The 19,469-nt window shown below is 40.7% G+C and overlaps 1 protein-coding gene across 3 annotated transcripts in view; it reads right to left on the bottom strand.

The window, feature by feature from the left end:
• The window catches only part of TMEM192 (transmembrane protein 192), a 33,691-nt gene extending 14,595 nt beyond the window's left edge, over positions 1-19,096 (bottom strand). The window contains exons 1-3 of one of the 3 annotated variants that reach the window (XM_047857350.1): positions 18,866-19,095; positions 9,965-10,111; positions 3,565-3,829 (exon numbers count right to left, since the gene is read on the bottom strand). In XM_047857350.1, the coding sequence (XP_047713306.1) occupies positions 3,565-3,829; positions 9,965-10,111; positions 18,866-18,892 (439 nt within the window). In that variant the 5' untranslated portion in view covers positions 18,893-19,095. Of the gene's footprint in view, positions 1-3,564; positions 3,830-9,964; positions 10,112-18,865 lie in introns of all 3 variants that reach the window. The other 2 variants (XM_047857349.1, XM_047857351.1) reach the window with 2 other exon arrangements.
• Between the last annotated feature and the right edge of the window lie 373 nt (positions 19,097-19,469).

Here is a 19,469-nt window from a genome sequence, read left to right as displayed (position 1 = left end):
GAAACCAATTTGTCAATAAATTTCATAAAAAAAAAAAATAAAATAAAATAATAAAAAAATAAATAAATAAAAAGGAGAACTACAGACTAATCTCCCTGATGAACATGGATGCAAAAATCCTCAACAAGATACTAGCCAACCGGCTCCAGCAATACACTAGAAAAATTATTCACCACGATCGAGCGCGATTTATTCCTGGGACACAGGGCTGGTTCAATATTGACAAATCAGTTAATGTGATACATCACATTAATAAAAGAAAGGATAAGAACGACAGGATCCTCTCAATAGACACAGAAAAAGCACTTGACAGGGGCACCTGGGTGGCTTAGTCAGTTAAGCGTCTGCCTTTGGCTCAGGTCGTGACCTCATGGTTCATGGGTTCAAGCCCCATGTTGGGATCTCTGATGACAGCTCAGAGCCTGGAGCCTGCTTCAGATTCTGTGTCTCCCACTCTCTCTCTGCCCTTCCCCAGCTTGCACTAGGTCTCTCTCTCTAAAAAAACATAAATAAATAAATAAATAAATAAATAAAATTAAAAAAGGATTTGATAAAATACAGTATCCTTTCTTAATAAAATCCTCAAGAAAGTAGGGATAGAAGGATCATACCTCAAGATCAGAAAAGCCATATATGAAAGACCCACTGCTAATGTCATCCTCAATGGGGAAAAACTGAGAGCTTTCCCCCAAGGTCAGGAACATGACAAGGATGTCCACTCTCACCACTGTTATTCAACATAGCGTTAGAAGTCCTAGCCTCATCAATCAGACAACACAAAGAAATACAAGGTATCCAAACTAGCAAGGAGGAAGTCAAACTTTCACTCTTCGCAGATGACAGGATACTCTATGTGGAAAATCTAAAAGACTCCATCAAAAAACTGCCAGAACTGATACATGAATTCAGCAAAGTTGCAAGATATAAAACTAATGTACAGAAATCAGTTGCATTTCTATACACCAATAATGAAGCAGCAGAAAAAGAAATCAAGGAATCGATCCCATTTATAATTGCACCAGAAACCATCAAATACCTAGGAATAAATCTAACCAGGGAGGTGGAAAACCTATACACTGAAAACTATAGAAAGCTTACGAAAGAAATTGAAGAAGACACACACAAAAAAATGGAAAAATATTCCATGCTCATGGATTGGAAGAACAAATATTGTTAAAATGTCCATACTACCCAAAGCAATCTACTTACTCAATGCAATCCCTAACCAAATAACACCAGCATTGTTCACAGAGCTAGAACAAACAATCCTAAATTTGTATGGAACCAGAAAAGACTCTGAATAGTCAAAGCAATCCTGGAAAAGAAAACCAAAGCTGGAGGCATCACAATTCCAGACTTCAAGCTGTATTACACAACTGTAATCATCAAGACAGTATGGTACTGGCACAAAAACACACTCAGGTCAATGGAACAGAATAGAGAACCCAGAAATGGACACACAAACGTATGGCCAACTAATCTTTGACAAAGTAGGAAAGAATATCCAATGGAAGAAAGACAGTCTCGGCAGCAAGTGGTGCTGGGAAAACTGGACAGCGACATGCAGAAGAATGAACCTGGACCACTTTCTTACACCATATACAAAAATAAACTCAAAATGGATGAAAGACCTAAACGTAAGACAGGAAACCATCAAAATCCTAGAGGAGAAAACAGGCAACAACCTCTTTGACCTTGGCTGCAGCAATTTCTTACTTGACATGTCTCTGGAGGCAAAAGAAACAAAAGCAAAAATGAACTATTGGGACCTCATCAAGATAAAAAGCTTCTGCACAGCAAAGGAAACAATCAGCAAAACTAACAGGCAAATGACAGAATGGGAGAAGATATTTGCAAATGACATATCAGAGAAAGGATTAGTATCCAAAATCCTTAAAGAACTTATCAAACTCAACACCCAAAAAACAAATAATCCAATGAAGAAAGAGGCAAAAGACATGAATAGACACTTCTCCAAAGAAGACATCCAGATGGCCAACTGACACATAAAAAATGCTCAACATCACTCATCATCAGGGAAATACAAATCAAAACCACGATGGAAACACACACACACACACACACACACACACACACACACACACAATGAGATACCACCTCACACCTGTCAGAATGGCTAAAATTAATAATTCAGACAATAACAGATGTTGGTGAGGGTGTGGAGAAAGAGGAACCCTTTTGCACTGCTGGTGGCAATGCAAACTGGTGCAGCCACTCTGGAAAACAGTATGGAGGTTCCTCAAAAAGTTAAAAATAGAACTACTCTACGACTCAGCAATTACACTACTAGGAATTTATCCAAAGGATACAGGAGTGCTGTTTCGAAGGGGCACATGCACCCCAATGTTTACAGCAACACTATCAACTATAGCCAAAGAATGGAACGAGCCCAAATGTCCATCAGCTGATGAATGGATAAAGAAGATGTGGTATATACATACACTGGAATATTACTCAGCAATCAAAAAGAATGAAATCTTGCCATTTGCAACTATGTGGAACTAGAGTGTATTATGCTAAGTGAAATAAGTCAGTCAGAGAAAGACAAATATCATTTGATTTCACTCACGTGTGGATTTTAAGAAACAAAATAGATGAACATAAGGGAAGAAGAGCAAAAATAATATAAAAACAGAGAAGGAGACAAACCATAAAAGACTCTTAAATACGGAGAACAAACTGAGGATTCCTGCTGGGGTGTTGGGTGGGGGCATGGGCTAAATGGGTGATGGGCATTAAGGAGGGCACTTGTTGGGAGGAGCACTGGGTGTTATATGGAAGTGATGAATCGCTGGGTTCTACTCCTGAAATCATTATTATACTATGTGTTAACTAATTTGGATTTAAATAAAATAATAAATAAATAAATAGAAAATATACTAATAGAGCATAGAAAAAAATAAAAATTAAATTCTGTACAGCTGTTTTTCTAGGAAAAAAAATAATTTCGAATCTGGTTTCAAAATATGTAAGCATTTATTCTGGACTCAAACTGAAAAAGAAGGTCTTTTGAGAGAGGCAAACCAAGAAACAGACTCTTAACCATAGGGAACACACTGATGGTTACCAGAGAGGAACAGAGTTAGGGAGATGGGGGAAATAGGTAATGAGAGTTAGGGAGGGCACTTGTCACGATGAGCACCAGGTGATGTAAGGAAGTGTTGAATCACTATATTGTACACCTGAAACTACTATAACATTGTATGCTAACTATATGGGAATTAAAGTTAAATTAAAATGTCAGGGGCATCTAGCTGGCTCGGAAAAAAAAAAAAGAAAAGAAAAGAATCTACCTAAAAGGGTAGAGGGAAACATTTTTTCCCTCCCCTAGAATAGCAAACACAGATGTCAAAGAAAAGTTAAAGCTGTAATATATTATTTAAAAAGCTTCAAGACATTAAGGTGATCCCAATTTTAGTGGCCACCACACACATCTCACAAAAATGAGAGAATATATTGGATTATAAAGTCAAATTTCACGTTTTCTTTCTGCTATCATTTCTGCCACTGATGCAAGCCACAGACCAGCTGAGCCAGACTTACCAGTGGAGTGGATCATCAGGGCAAGTCCTTTAAGATGCCTTGTCGACAGGTAGATCATGTTATAGCCTCGGTTTCTTACTTTGTTGTGGTGATACTGGATGTAGCGCTCAAGAAGGAAGTGCAGAATCCACAAAATAACTTTCCCAAGGATTATGACTGTCTGAACTTTCAATGGGTTGGTATAGTTTCCTGGGCACTTGTCCTCAATTGGATTAGGGTAAGAACAAAGTACACCTGTTAAAAACGCCAAAATGACAAATACAACCTGGTGGAAAGGAGAGCAGTAGGATTAATATTCGATATTTGGAATTAAGAAATAATAATCACCATCCCAGCACATACTCATACCTATGATTTTGTTATCCTGTTTTTATAAATGAATTTAAAACTTTTTTTTTTTTTTTTTTGCCTTTTTACAGACATTTTAAGCAGAAAATTTGGAGGAAACTTTACAGGAAGTTTGGAAACAAATCACAAATAAGACAAATCACCCCCAATCCATCTAACAGAGATGAGTAAATGGTAAACAGCTTTCTGCTCACTTCTCTTCTTTTTTAAAAAATTTTTTTTTAACGTTTATTTATTTTTGAGACAGAGAGAGACACAGCATGAACGGGGGAGGGTCAGAGAGAGAGGGAGACACAGAATCTGAAACAGGCTCTGGGCTCTGAGCCATCAGCCCAGAGCCCAATGCAGGGCTTGAACTCACGGACCGCGAGATCATGACCTGAGCCGAAGTCGGACGCTTAACCTATTGAGCCACCCAGGCGCCCCATCTGCTCACTTCTCTTTTATTGAAAAGAGTGAAAATCATTAACTCAGTGCCTCAAAGGTTAACTAATAAAAAGCATCATTTAAAAAACTTTATTTCTAGGTGACTCAGTTGGTTACGCGTTTGACTCTTGGCGCTGCCAACGCGGAGCCTGCTTGGGACTCTCCCTCTCTCTTTGCCCTTCTCCTGCTCATGCTCTCTCTCTCAAAGTAAATAAATAAACTTTAAAAAAAATTCAATAAAGTAAAATATATGTGATTTGTCAAAGTGATTTGTCAAGAATAGTAATATCTGCTATGGCAACTCAAGGTGCTTATTAACATAAAGCAAATAGTTGAACGGTCACCATATACTCTATGCTATAAAACATTGTACATTGGACCAAATTGATCCATTATACATAAAGTAGCATATAGACATTTTCTTAGTTTTTTTTTTAAGTTTTAATTTAAATTCCAATTAGTTAACATACAGTGTAATATTAGTTTCATGTGTACAATATAGTGATTCAGTAATTCTGTACATCACCTGATGCTCATCACAAGTGCCCTCCTTAATCTCCATCACCAATTTAACCCATCCCCCTACCAACCTTCCCTCTGATAATCATCAGTTTGTTCTCTGTAATTAAGAGTCCCTTGGGGCGCCTGGGTGGCTCAGTCGGTTAAGCGTCCGACTTCGGCTCAGGTCACGATCTCACAGTCCGTGAGTTCGAGCCCCTCGTCGTGCTCTGTGCTGACTGCTCGGAGCCTGGAGCCTGTTTCAGATTCTGTGTCTCCCTCTCTCTCCGACCCTCCCCCATTCATGCTCTGTCTCTCTCTGTCTCAAAAATAAATAAACGTTAAAAAAATTAAAAAAAAAAAAGAGTCTTTTGGTTTGCCTGTCTCTCTCTTTGTTTTCCCTTTGCTCATTTGTTTCATTTCTCAAATTCCACTTGAGTAAAATCATAGGGTATTTGTCCTTCTCTATTTCACTTAACATAATACTTTCTAGTTGCATCCATGTCATTGCAAGTGACAAGATTTCATTCTTTTTATTTTTTAAATTTTTTCTTGCGATTTCATTCTTTTTTATGGCTGAGTAATATTCCATCACATATATATGTATGTATATATATGTATGTGTGTGTGTATACACACACACACACACACATACACACACACACACACACACACACACACACACACACACACACACCATCTCTTCTTTATCCATTCACCGGTTGATGGATACTTGGGCTGTTTCCATAATTTGCCTATTGTAAATAATACTGGTGCATGTATCCCTTTGAATTGGTATTTTTGTATTATTTGGGTTAAACACCCAGTAGTGCAATTGCTGGATTGTAGGGTAGTTCTATTTTTAACTTTTTGACAAACCTCCATACTGTTTTCCAGAGTGGCTGCACCAGTTTACATTCCCACTAACAGGACAAGAGACTTTCCCTTACTCCACAGCCTCACCAACACCTGTTGTTTCTTGTGTTGTTGATCTTAATCATTCTGACAAATACAAGGTGATATCTCATTACCATTTTGATTTTCATTTCCCTGATGGTAATATTAGGCATATTTTCATGGGTCTGTTGGCCATCTGGATATCTTCTTTGGGAAAATGTCTATTTATATCTTCTGCTCATTTTTTAATTGAATTATTTTTGGGGTATTGAGTTTTATAAGTTCTTTATAGATTTTGGATACTAACCCTTTATCGGATATGTCATTTGCAAATATGTCTTCTCCCATTCTGTAGGTTGCCTTTTAGTTTTGTTGTTTCCTTCACTGTGCAGAAGCTTTTTATTCTGATGTACTCCCAATAGTTTATTTTAGCTTTTGTTTCCCTTGCTTCAGGAGATGTATCTAGAAAAAAGTTGCTATGGCCAATGTCAGAGAAATTACTGCCTGTGCTTTAAGGGGTTTTATGGTTTCAGGTCTCACATTTAGGTCTTTAATCCATTTTGAGGGTTTTTTTTTTTCCTTTTATTTGTTTATTTATTTATTTTGAGGGAGAGAGAGAGAGAGATAGAGAGAGAGAGAAAGCACAAATAGAGAAAGCACGAGAGAGAGGGAGAAACAGAGAATCCCAAGCAGGCTCTACAGCAGCAGTTTGGAGCTCAACTCGGGGCTCCAACCCATGAACTGTGAGATCATGATTGGAGCCAAAGTCAACGCTTAAACAACTGAGACACCCAGGCACCCCATTTTGAGCTTATTTTTGTGTACAGTGAAAGAGAATGGTCCAGTTTCATTCCTCTGCATGTTGCTGTCCAGTTTTCTCAGTACCATTTGTTGAAGAGACAGTCTTTTTCCCATTGGATATTCTTTCCTGCTTTGTTGAAGTTAATTGATCATATAATTGTGGGTTCATTTCTGGGTTTTCTATTCTGATCTATTGACCTATGTGCTATTTTTATGCCAGTTCCATATGGTTTTGATTACTACAGCTTTGTACTATAACCTGAAGTTCAGAATTTTGATGCCTCCAGCTTTTTTTTCAAGGTTGCTTTGGTAACTCATTTGTGGCTACATACAAATTTTAGGTTTGTTCTAGCTCTATGAAAAATGCTGTTGGTATTTCAAAAGGGATTCCATTAAATGTGCCACTTGCTTTTGGTAGTATAGACATTTTAACAGTATCTGTTCTTCTAATCCATGAGCATTGAATGTCTTTCCATTTCTTTGTGTCACCTTTGATTTCTTTCATCAGTGCTTTATCATTTTCAGAGTACAGCCCTTTCACCTCTTTGGTTAGCTTTACTCTTAGGTATCTTACGATTTTTGGTGCAATTGTAAATGGGATTGATTCCTTAATGTCTCTGCTGCTTCATTATTGGTGTATAGAAATGCAACAGATTCCGGTATGTTGATTTTATATCCCATGACACTACTGAATTTGTGTATTGTTTCTAGCAGTTTTTTGGTGGAGTCTTTCGGGTTTTCTGGGTTTTCTATATATAGGGTCATGTTCCACCAATAGTGAGTTTGACTTCTTCCTGGCTGATTTGGATGCCTTTTATTTCTTGTTATCTGACTACTGTGGCTAGGACTTCCAGTACTATGTTGAATAAAAGTGGTAAGAACAGACATCCCTGTGAATGTATCACAGGCAACATTGTTCTTTGACTGTACAGGAAAAGCTCAGTGTTTTCCCATTTAGGATGATGTTCGCTGTGGGTTTTTCATATATGGCATTTATTATGTTGAGGTATATTCCCTCTAAAGCTATTTGTTGAGGGTTTTTATCATGAATGGATGTTGTACTTTGTCAAATACTTTTTCTGCATTATTGAAATGATCATATAGTTCTTTTTTTAAATTAATGTAATCTATTACATTGATTGATTTGGGAATACTGAACCACCCTGGCAACCCAGGAATAAATACCACTTGATTGTGGTGAATGATTTTTTTAGTGTATTGTTGGATTCGGTTTGCTAGTATTTTGTTGAGAAGTTTTGCATCTATGTTCATCAGAGATATTGGCCTGTAGTGCTCTTTTTTAGTGGTGTCTTTATCTGGTTTTGGTATCAGGGTAATGCTGGTATTTTTTTGTTTGTTTTTTTTTTAACACGATATTTTCTTAGTCCTAAAACTAGGGCAATCGACCCCATAATATCATAGGCAGGCAACTTAATATAAAAAGGTTTTTTTTAAGTGATATGTGTGTATGTTTGTGTGTATGTGGGGGGTATATATACATAAAGAGTATGTTACATGAATTAAGGAGTATATTATTAAAAAAAAAAAAAAGAAGAAGAAGAAAAACCGGCCACGATGCAGGGACCAGGAGGCCACCTCTGCACGTGGTGGCATCAGGAAAGAAGTGCTTCAGTTGATAATCTGGGGATCAAAAGCCATGGCAGAACCACACTGCACTTACTAGATCTACACAAGGAGAAAGGACACATCTGTCTCCTCAGGGTATTCAGTTCTTTTTTTTAATTTTTTTTTTTTATGTGTATTTATTTTTGAGACAGAGAGAGACAGAGCATGAATGGGGGAGAGTCAGAGACAGGGAGACACAGAATCCGAAACAGGCTCCAGGCTCTGAGCTGTCAGCACAGGGCCTGACGCGGGGCTCGAACTCACGGACTGTGAGATCATGACCTGAGCCGAAGTCAGATGCTTAATTGACTGAGCCACCCAAGCACCCCGTCAGGGTATTCAGTTCTTAATTCAAGGCTACACAGTGCGTGTCACTGGAGCAGCAGCTGAGCAAGTCAATGAACCACATTCATCCCCATAAACACTTGGGTTGCTAAGAATTTGCCCTCTGGATTTCTCACATTGTAGCAAAGAATAACTATGTCCCCTCGCACTTCAGATCTCAACAACTGAAATGGAGATTTTTAACAGAGTAGATGCAGAGCCATCAGTAAGCCCACAACAAGACCATTCACACGTGGAGGTTTTTTCCCTTGTTTGTTTGTCCATTTAGGGGTTCCTTTTGGTACGTGATGTTGATTGTGTAAGTTTAAGGAGTACCACTTCATTTTGGGTTTCTTTTTTTAAGTTTTTATTTTATTTTTGGGTAATCTCTATACCAAATGTGGGGCTCGAACCCTGAGATCAAGAGTCACGTGTTCCTTCGACTAAGCCAGCCAGGTGCACCTATAACGTGTGGATTTAATACATTAATATATATTGCTATATGATTACCTCCTTGGCGTTAGCTAACGCTTCTATCGCCTCACATCATTATCATTTCCTTTCTGTGGTGAGAACAATTAAGATATGTAATCTTTTGGCAACTCTCAAGTTTACAATACACACAGTATGGTTGGCTGTGGTCACTGTGCTATGCCTTAGATCTCCAGGACTTATGTATCTACTGGTAGCAACACGTGTGTTTTTAAAAATCCCCAGACATTTATAATTTTATCATAATATAAAATATGGAGCACCACTGTACTTATTGTTCTGCTGCAATTTGATTTCTCTGCTTAACGTTATTTCCTAAGTGTAGATAAACTGGTAAGATTCTGTCAACATATATAGATTTATCTACATCTCTTTTTTCTTTTGTAACTGAAAAATACATGCATATGGGGGAAAAAATTCAAATAGTACAAAAGGCAGATAGTAAAATATATCAGGTATTCCTTCTATGAGGCCCTCAGTCCTCCACCTCAGTGGCCACTAGTGTTAAAACAGTCATGTGAATGCATCTAGAAATAATCTGTGTTTAGCCAGGAATACACATGCACACCAGCCCTCTGAATTCTCTTTTAAAATGTGTGAATAGGAACATTCTGTGCACACTGTTGTAAACCTATGTTTGCAAACACTCAATAATATAATTGTGAAGGCTGGTCTAATATATGCACATCCACCCTGTTTCTTTTTCAGAGACTGCAGAGCATTCTTTCATATGGATGGGACATACAAAGTGTCCTCTGAGTGGTGGTAGGGGCAGTAAGTTGATATCATGGACAGGAGTACTATTATCAACAATCTCCTGACACATGAGCAAATACATCTACAGTAAACTCTTTGAAGAAGAGAGATGAGTCAAAAAGTATGCACATTTTAAATGTCAGTACATGTAGCCAAACTGCCCTCTAAAGAGCTTCTATATATATGTAAGAACATCACCTTTGTATGGATTACTTTGTCCCAGCCAACTTACATGTATTAACAAGAGCAGATTTGCTATGATGACCGTAGGAAGAGGATGGAATCTGGGTCTAAAATGAGCATGTAATGAATGATGTGGGAGATGCTGGGTGTCCAGAAGGGGGTCATCTTCAATACTTTGGGTGAGATCCAAGGAGCCCTGAGGGACAGAAAAACAGAAGCAAACTATAATCACCACTTTCTGGATTGTGTTTCTAAGACAAATCTACTAAACTATAAAGCTTTGGGGCGCCTGGGTGGCTCAGTCGGTTAAGGATCTGACTTTGGCTCAGGTCATGATCTCATGGTTCATGAGTCCAAGCCCCACACTGGGCTCTATGCTGACAGCTCGGAGCCTGGAACCTGCTTCAGATTCTGTGAATCCCTCTTCTCTCTGCCCCAACCCTACTTGCACTCTGTCTCTATCTCTCAAAAATGAATAAATGTTAAAAAAAAAATTAAAAAACTATACACAAATTGGTGAAGCAAGTATTAAAATGGGTACAGGAAATCTTAACTTCAGTTATCTTCAAATGACATAATACAGAATGAGATTAAAGCAAACATTTTTTCTTTAAGCCCTCAAAACTTAGATATTGATTTATCTAACATTATTTACATTATTGATGAAATAATTACATATGGTTGCAGTTCTTTTTTTTTTTTAGTTTTTTTTTTTTTTTTTTTTTAAGTTTATGTTGAGAGAGAGGGAGAACAACCAGGGGAGGGGCAGAGAGCAAGGGAAAGAGAGAATCCCAAGCAGAGGCACGGACAGTGCAGAGCTCGATGTGGGGCTCGAACCCAGGAACCGTGAGCTCATGACCTGAGCCGAAATCAAATCGGATGCTTAACCAACTGAACCATCCAGGCGCCCCGTGTGTGGTTGCAATTCTTAAACTACATTCTGGTGTTCCACAAAAATTTGGAAAGCTAGTGGAGGCTTTATTGGACTTTTAGTTATGATTGAAACATTTTAGAGAAGGAAACATCATCCTGCTAGATCTTTGAGGAGACTTTAGTTTATAGACATCAGATTCTCAATGAAAACAACTAGTGGCAATGGCACTGAAGTAGCTGATGGGGTTGAGCTACAACCTACAACTTCAGTCGGTCTTATTGAAAGGTATTGGCGGTACAGGAACAGTACTACCAGGTCTCTGGTGCATACAACAATCTTTTAATCTCAGGCCCTAACCGAAAACTATCGTACATAAGGCACTCTAAGATTAAAAAACATAAAACACAGCCCCTGTCCAAAAGATTACATTTTCATTGGGGAGGTTAGGGATAAAGGCATACAGGATGAAATGATAATACAAGTGAGCTCATTGGACAAAATATAAAATAAGATGGAAATAAAGGTTTCAACAGAAAAAGGGAAGCCTGAGAACAGCATTTGGAAACAGAGGATAAGGACTCTTTGGAAGGGATAGAGTGAGACAAACGGTATAAGGGATGCCTTCTGGGCACTAGATTACAAAGATAAAAATAATAATCTGGGGCCTAACTCAGATCTGGGGTGGTCTTCTCAATTTCCAAGCTCAGGCATTCAAGGCTGTTCTGCAATTTTTTTTTTCATTCAATGCCTAGATAGCTTCCTGTTCAGTCTGCCGTAACTTATGGTATGATTCCGATTAGTTCTGTTCTTTTTGAGATTCCTTTGCCTCTGGCTCTTTCTCAGTCAGCAGATGTCCTAGCTCCACAGGGCTAACGTCTGTGCATCCGTCCAGGCCCCGCTGGGGCAATTCTCACAGGCAGCCTTCTCAGGCATCCAAGCATCTGGATCGTGCCACACCTTCATGTCTTCCCACGTTTGTGCTCACTTCCTCTATCATACTATTCTTTGACGGTCTTATTCCTTACCCGTGCCCAGTACATTTCATGAGACCCACGAACTCCCCATTCCTTGTCTCTGTAATCCTGGCACCCAGCAGTGACTTAGGGTTAGCACCCAGAGAACACCTGATGAATGAATGACTGGTCCAAACCTATCTCGCAGTGTTCCTAACTCAATTATGGTATCATCAAAGACCTGGGCTCACCAGGAGAGGTCACCAGGAGCTGTGGGGGAATCAGCTCTGATCAGATGCAGAGGCAGAACGTACTGTGGTCAAAGGCAAGCTCCTAAGTCAAACTGCCTGGCTTCAGCTACAAGTTCACTGCTTCCTAGCTGTGAGCAAGTTACTTCAGCTTTCTATGCCTCAGTTTCCTCAGCTCAAAAAAGAGAATAATAACAGCACCTGCTTCATAGCTTTCTTGGGAAGATGAAATGAGTTACTATACATAAAAGTGCCAGAATGTTGGCAGGCACAGACTAAGCAGTGAGTAACTAGCAGGCGCTATTGTCTCTAACTCGCTTTTCCCTTGCTTTTCCCCACATAGTATTCCTTTTACCATCCGAACTCCTAAGTCTGTTCTTTTCTCTCTGTGCTCACTATTCAGTGCAGGCCCCAGAGTTTCTCATGGCCTTTGCCTTCCAGTCTCCGGACCTCAGCAAACTCTTGCTGCAGCTGGACATCCTCTAAAATAACATACACGTCTCTTTCCCCTAAACCTTGAGTCCCTCCGGATGATCCTCGGAACACAGGCCAAATTCTTAGACTGGCTCTCTCTCTTCCAACCCATTCCCAAGCTAGTTTTTGGGACTTGCCTCTCATTCTCTCTCTCCCCCCTGATGCCGACTGCTCCTTGCTCCCATCTCTCACAAAACTCTTTCAGTCCCTGGGCCTTTACCTATTTTTGCCCACGTGTCAAGGCTTGTCTCAGCAAAATCACTGGCTTCTCTGATGCTTCAACACTGTTCCTACTGCCCTTTTCATCTGACATTCTACTTTTCATGTCCCCGAGTTTGGCTTGGGTCTATTTTCTATCTTCCATATGTCTTTTTAACCTTTTGAATGTAGAGAAAACGGGTATAATAATTTTTTAATGTCCCTGTTTGCTATTTCTAGCATGTCATTTCTGAATCAGTTTCAACCGCCTTATATGTCATATTTTCCTGCCTTTTTGCATGCTTGATAATTTTTCCAACTGTATTGAGATATAACAGGCATATAGCATTGTGTAAGTTTAAGGTGTTCCATGAGTTAATTTGATACACTTTTTTTTTTTTTAATTAAGTAGGCTCCACACACAATGTGGGGCTTGAACTCATGACCCTGAGATCAAGAGTCACATGCTCTACTGACTGAGCCAGCCAGGCGCCCCTTGATGCAGTTATGGATTGCAAAATGATTACCACGGAAGCATTAGTTAACACCTTCATTATGTCACATAATTACCAATGCCTAGTAATTTTGGATCAGATGCCAGACTTCCCAATTTATCTCTTCGGGTGCAGGACAGTTTTGTATTTCTTTTTTTTTTTTTTAAATTTTTTTTAATGTTTATTTATTTTTTTGGGACAGAGAGAGACAGAGCATGAACGGGGGAGGGGCAGAGAGAGAGGGAGACACAGAATCGGAAGCAGGCTCCAGGCTCTGAGCCATCAGCCCAGAGCCCGACGCGGGGCTCGAACTCACGGACTGCAAGATCGTGACCTGAGCTGAAGTCGGACGCTTAACCGACTGAGCCACCCAGGCGCCCCCAGTTTTGTATTTCTAAAAATATCCTTGAGCTTTGTTCTGGAATGCAGTTAAGTTACTCGGAAACAGTTTGATCTTTTTGGCCTTGCTTTTAAGACTTATTATTAGGTTGGACCATAGCTGTGTTTAGTCTAAGGCTAATTTTTCCCCACTATGAAGGCAAGACCTTTCTAAGCACCTAATACCCTGTGAATTATGGGGTTTCCAGTCTGACTGGCGGAACAGGCACTATTCCGGGCCCTGTGTGAGCACTAAGCACTGTTTCTTCTAATCATTTCAGGTGGTTCTTTTCCAGGCTGTGGGAAATGTCCTCACAGGCATGTATTGAGCAAGACCCTGCTGACTACCTAAGGGGGACTCTGCACATCTTCAGTTCTCCCTCTGTGCAGCTCTCTCCTCTCCAGGGACCGCCGTGTGAACCCGTGTTGCCTCTGCCTCCCCAGGCTCTCAGCTCTATCTCCTCAATTCAGGGAGCCTGCTGACCTCTGCTGGGGCGCCCTTTCCTATCACAGCCTGCAGACTCTCAAGGTGGTCGGCTGGGGCAATCCTATGACTCACTTTGGTTTTTTTAAATTAAAAAAAAAAATTTTTTTTAAGCTTATTTATTTTGAGAGAGAGAGGGAGAAACAATCTCAAGCAGGCTCCGCACGGCCAGCACAGAGCCTGATGTGGGGTTCGAACTCACGAACCATGAGATCATGACCTGAGCTGAAATCAAGAATCAGACGCTTAACCGACTGAGCCACCCAGGCACCCCCGACTCACTTTGTTTCCTGTCTCTTGGAAAACACTTTCCTTCACTGCCTGATGTTCAATATCTTAAAAAGTGTTGTTTCATATATTGTATACAGTTTTTTGGTTGTTTGAGGCAGAAGGATAAATCTAGGCCCTGTTACTCCATGCTGGCTAGGAATAGTGGTTCCTACTGCTAACTTATAATACTAACCACAAGGTATCAAAGCTGTGGGAATAGTGTGCTTGACTAGGGCAGAGATTCTGTAGTATATATTGTTTATACTTAGCACCTAACGCAGAGTAGGTGCTCAGTATGTGTGTGGAGTGAATGAAAGATTGCCCAACTTGAACACTTAGGACCGGGGAATTTATACAAAGCTAGCCTTGAAGACTTAACGGTAAGTCTTTCCTTTACCTCCCTTTCTTCCACGCACCATCTCCTCTACCCTAAATGACCTTTCTGGAGTGCCCCACAAACATCCTCTCTTATTGTTTTCAGAATCCAACTCACCTTGCAAGGTGCAACCAAGACTTAAGGTCTCCATAAAACTTGTCCTGACAAGTGTTTTCTTTCTACTTTAAAATTGCTGGGGTGCCTGGGTGGCTCAGTCAGTTGAGCGTCCAACTTCGGCTCAGGTCATGATCTCACGGTTAGTGAGTTTGAGACCCGCATCCAGCTCTGTGCTGACAGCTCAGTGCCTGGAGCCTGCTTCAGATTCTGTGTCTCCCTCTCTCTCTCTGTCCCTCTCCCACTCGCTCTGTCTCTCAGAAAATAAATAAAAACATTAAAAAAAATTTAAAAATTGCTATAAAATGTACTGCTCACATTAATTGGATTATTTCTTATGCTGTCTTGTATTACTTCCTTTTTTATGTGTATACCTTTTGTTTCTCCTGACTACATTGAAGGGGTTGGAAACTAGAATACGGTTTCTTCTCTATGTCACTTAATAGATGTTCGGTAAATACAATGTATTTGGTGGCTATATCAAATAAACTGTCCAGTGGATTCTATAGGAAATGTAATATAACCACACAAACAATACCTTATCACCCTCAGATGGCACCTCCCCATCTGCATGTGAAGGGTAAAGGGAAGACAACTCCTGAATCCAAATAATTTCTTTACTTACACTATTAGTAACTTATGACCTGTACAAGAGATCTGTTGTTTTTGCCCATACGGATCTCCTTCCTCTTCTTTTGTGACCATAACTCAATTTCCTCTGGGGACCCACTGGGCACATCCTTCAATACTCTTCACCCTCCTCTGGCCTAGGTGGAACCTAAGAGGGCTGGGCAATCCAATTCTATGAGCAACAAAGCAAAGGGGGACCATGGTGGGGCAGATTCAGTCCAGGGCTGACCCTGAAAGGACCCCCATCACTTAGATCCTTTGAGCTGCCCTTGTTTCAAGTCCTTTCAGAGGCCTAAGGGTTCATCCACCCTGTATCATTTCAAATAAATTCCTAACTTCTTTAAATTAACCAGAGTTGGTTTCACAGCTTGCAAACAATGAACCCTAACTAAAAAGCCTCTGCTAACTCACTTAAATGTCCAGTCCTACAGCATACACCATAGTTTTAGCTTCTTACTGAATGGTAGAAATCATATCCACAAAATACCAAAAACAGGCAACTTGCTCAGATCTAAAGGGATTTAGGTATGTAACTGTTGGTGAAACATCAATCTCCAATTGTTTGATGAAACAGATTTCTCGGATTGTACTCATCCCAAAGCGAAAAGCTACAGATTCAAGAACCTGGGGCAAGTTAAAATCAACCAAGAAGCATTTACTGCACACATTTGCCTAACAAATGTGCCTCTCATTTCCTCAGATTTCGTTCCCATACATTGTCAGGTCATGAATCTCACCCTTAAAAATTCAGAAACAATGATTTTTCTTTATATGTATATGAATGTCAAAACTATTTCTATGTCTTAGTTAGTTTTCCATTTTTTCAACTGAAAAAAAAAAATAAAGTTTTAGTCTTATCACTAGAAACTGTTTGGTTTTGAAAGCAGGAGACATCACAATCCCGGACTTCAAGTTGTATTACAAAGCTGTAATTATCAAGACAGTATGGTACTGGCACAAGAACAGACACTCCGATCAATGGAATAGAATAGAGAACCCAGAAACGGACCCACAAATGTATGGCCAACTAATCTTTGACAAAGCAGGAAAGAATAGCCAATGGAATAAAGGCAGTCTCTTCAGCAAATGGTCCTGGGAAAACTGGGCAGTGACCTGCAGAAGAATGAACCTGGACCACTTTCTTACAACATACACAAAAATAAACTCAAATGGATGAAAGACCTAAATGTAAGACAGGAAGCCATCAAAATCCTCAAGGAGAAAGCAGGTAAAAACCTCTTTGATCTTGGCCGCAGAAACTTCTTACTCAATGCGTCTCCAAAGGCAAGGGAAACAAAAGCAAAAATGAACTACTGGGACCTCATCAAAATAAAAAGCTTCTGCACAGCAAAGGAAACAATCAGCAAAACTAAAAGGCAACCAACGAAATGGGAGAAGATATTTGCAAATGACATATCAGATAAAGGGTTAGTATCCAAAATCTATAAAGAACTTCTCAAACTCAACACCCAAAAAACAAATAATCCAGTGAAGAAATGGGCAAAAGACATGAATAGACACTTCTCCAAAGAAGACATCCAGATGGCCAACCGACACATGAAAAAATGCTCAACATCACTCATCATCAGGGAAATACAAATCAAAACCACAATGAGATACCACCTCACACCTGTCAAATGGCTAACATTAACAACTCAGGCAACAACAGATGTTGGCAAGGGTGCGGAGAAAGAGGATCTTTTTTACACTGCTGGTGGGAATGCAAACTGGTGCAGCCACTCTGGAAAATGGTATGGAGGTTCCTCAAAAAATTAAAAATGGAGCTACCCTACGACCCATCAATTGCACTACTAGGTATTTATCTAAGGGATACAGGTGTGCTGTTTCGAAGGACACATGCACCTCCATGTTTATAGCAGCACTATCAACAATAGGCAAAGTATGGAAAGAGCCCAAATGTCCATCGATGGATGAATGGATAAAGAAGATGTGGTGTGTATGTATATATATATATATATATATATATATATATATATATATATACATATATATATATGTGTATGTATATATATATGTGTATGTGTATACACACACACACACACACACACACACAATGGAGTATTACTCAGCAATCAAAAAGAATGAAATCTTGCCATTTGCAACTACCATGGATGGAACTGGAGGATATTATGCTGAACGAAATTAGTCAGTCAGAGAAAGACAAATATCATATGACTTAACTCATAAGAGGACTTTAAGACACAGAACAGATGAACACAAGGGAAGGGAAGCAAAGTAATATAAAAACAGGGAGGGGGACAAAACATGAGACTCTTAAATATGGAGAACAAACAGAGGGTTACTGGACAGGTTGTATGTGGTGGGAAGGGCTAAATGAGTAAGAGGCATTAAGGAATCTACCCCTGAAATCATTATTGCACGATATGCTAACTTGGATGTAAATTTTAAAAAATAATAAAAAATGAAATAAAATAAAATGAAATAAAAAGAAATTGTTTGGTTTTTAGTTAAGATACCTTAACTGTTGTTGCTATTTACACAAGAATCTAAGCTCATGTAGGGCTGGAACTGTTATGAGTCTTGCCTGATGCCCCTAATGAACTGACAGGATCACAGTAATAATTCCTATTAATGTCTTAATCCAAATTAGTGCTTTGCATTTCTTTCAACTCCGCATTTCTCAAGGATACAAATTTTATTACCTGACAATGGGGCAGCCAGTTATTCTGGGCACAATTACATGTTTCCCCTAAAAATGTTTCAATATACTTATGCAAATATTTTACTTCATACTCTACAGACTGTAGACTAGGCGACTAGTTTTTTAGTAACCTGGTTTGGATCCATTAAGCAAGGAGATTTAAAAATCCTTTTCTGCCTATCACGGTTACATTCAAAACATCACGACACTGCTTTTCTCCAATGCGGGTTGCTGGACGATGCCAGTGACAGGTCGACCCCTTAGACACTGGCAGCCGGCCTGCATGTCGCAGCCGCTCCACGTTCACAGCCCTCTAAAGCCAGGGCAGGGAACCCACGAGGAGGGAGATTCGTCCCCGCGACCCAATACGTCTGAGCGGAGCCAAGCGGCCCAGCTCAGAGGAGCGCCCCAGAGACGGCTGTCAGGCCAGACGCGCATCACGTGAGGCTCCCAGTTCCGGGATCAAAGACGCGCGCCGCACGTGGGCTGGGCGCCTGCCTGGGACCCCCAGCATGCGCGCATCCCCTGCCCAGCAGCCCACCCGGCCTCCACTCGGAAAAGTAAGCCTGGAGCCAGCGCGTCGCGGACCCCACTGCCCCCTGGGTGTCTTGTCCCAGAACCCCGAGTCCCGGGCCAGCCCTGCGCAGGAAGCGCCTCCTCCGGCCGCGGTCGCACCGGGTAAGGGTGGCTTCCCTTCGCAGTCTCCGCCCAGCGCGCCCAGCAAGGGAAGAAAGGGGTTCCGGGGCCAGCCTCCCGCCACTTCCGTGCACTCACGTCCTCCATTCTGCCCCCAGCCGCCATTTCCCGAAGCCCGAGGCCGAAGTCCCGGCCAGCCGGCCTCTCCACCTGCGCCGCGCGCCGCCGGCCCAGGAAAATTGCCACCTTCTAGGACTCAGCGGCCCCCACTTCAGACACACCCCTTCGGCTCCCGCTCCGCCTCCGGCGGGTCCCTAGCCCCGCCTTCTCTCTCCCGAGCCCCGCCTTCTCTCTCCCAATTGGCCAAGGCGGAGGGGCGTGTCCCGCTCTGAAACCAGCTCTGTGGGTCTCTTTGGCTGGTCCTATCTTCCAGTTCCAGCGATCTCTGCTGAGGTCGGCTGTTGGCCGGAGACTTGGGCATTGAAGGTTGTGTTCCAAATCCAAGAATTTAACTATTTTCGGCTGCCACTTGCTTCTTTTAAAAACATTAATTTTTTATAGTCTTCCTGAGATTTTGTTTGCAGACACAGCTCTATGCATAAGTAGAAACAGCTATAGAATCCTATCGCTCCCATTTATACCTGGAAACTCCACTAGCAGAATGACAGGAACAGAATAAAGATTCTAATTTACATGACGTATTTACGGATTTCGCTTATGGGAAATGAAGCATTTAGAATTT

This window comes from Prionailurus viverrinus, chromosome B1, assembly GCF_022837055.1.
Source record: "Prionailurus viverrinus isolate Anna chromosome B1, UM_Priviv_1.0, whole genome shotgun sequence".
Classification (NCBI taxonomy): Eukaryota; Metazoa; Chordata; class Mammalia; order Carnivora; family Felidae; genus Prionailurus; species Prionailurus viverrinus.
Note: the sequence above shows the minus strand (reverse complement) of the source record. Positions and strands in the feature narration are given on the sequence as shown.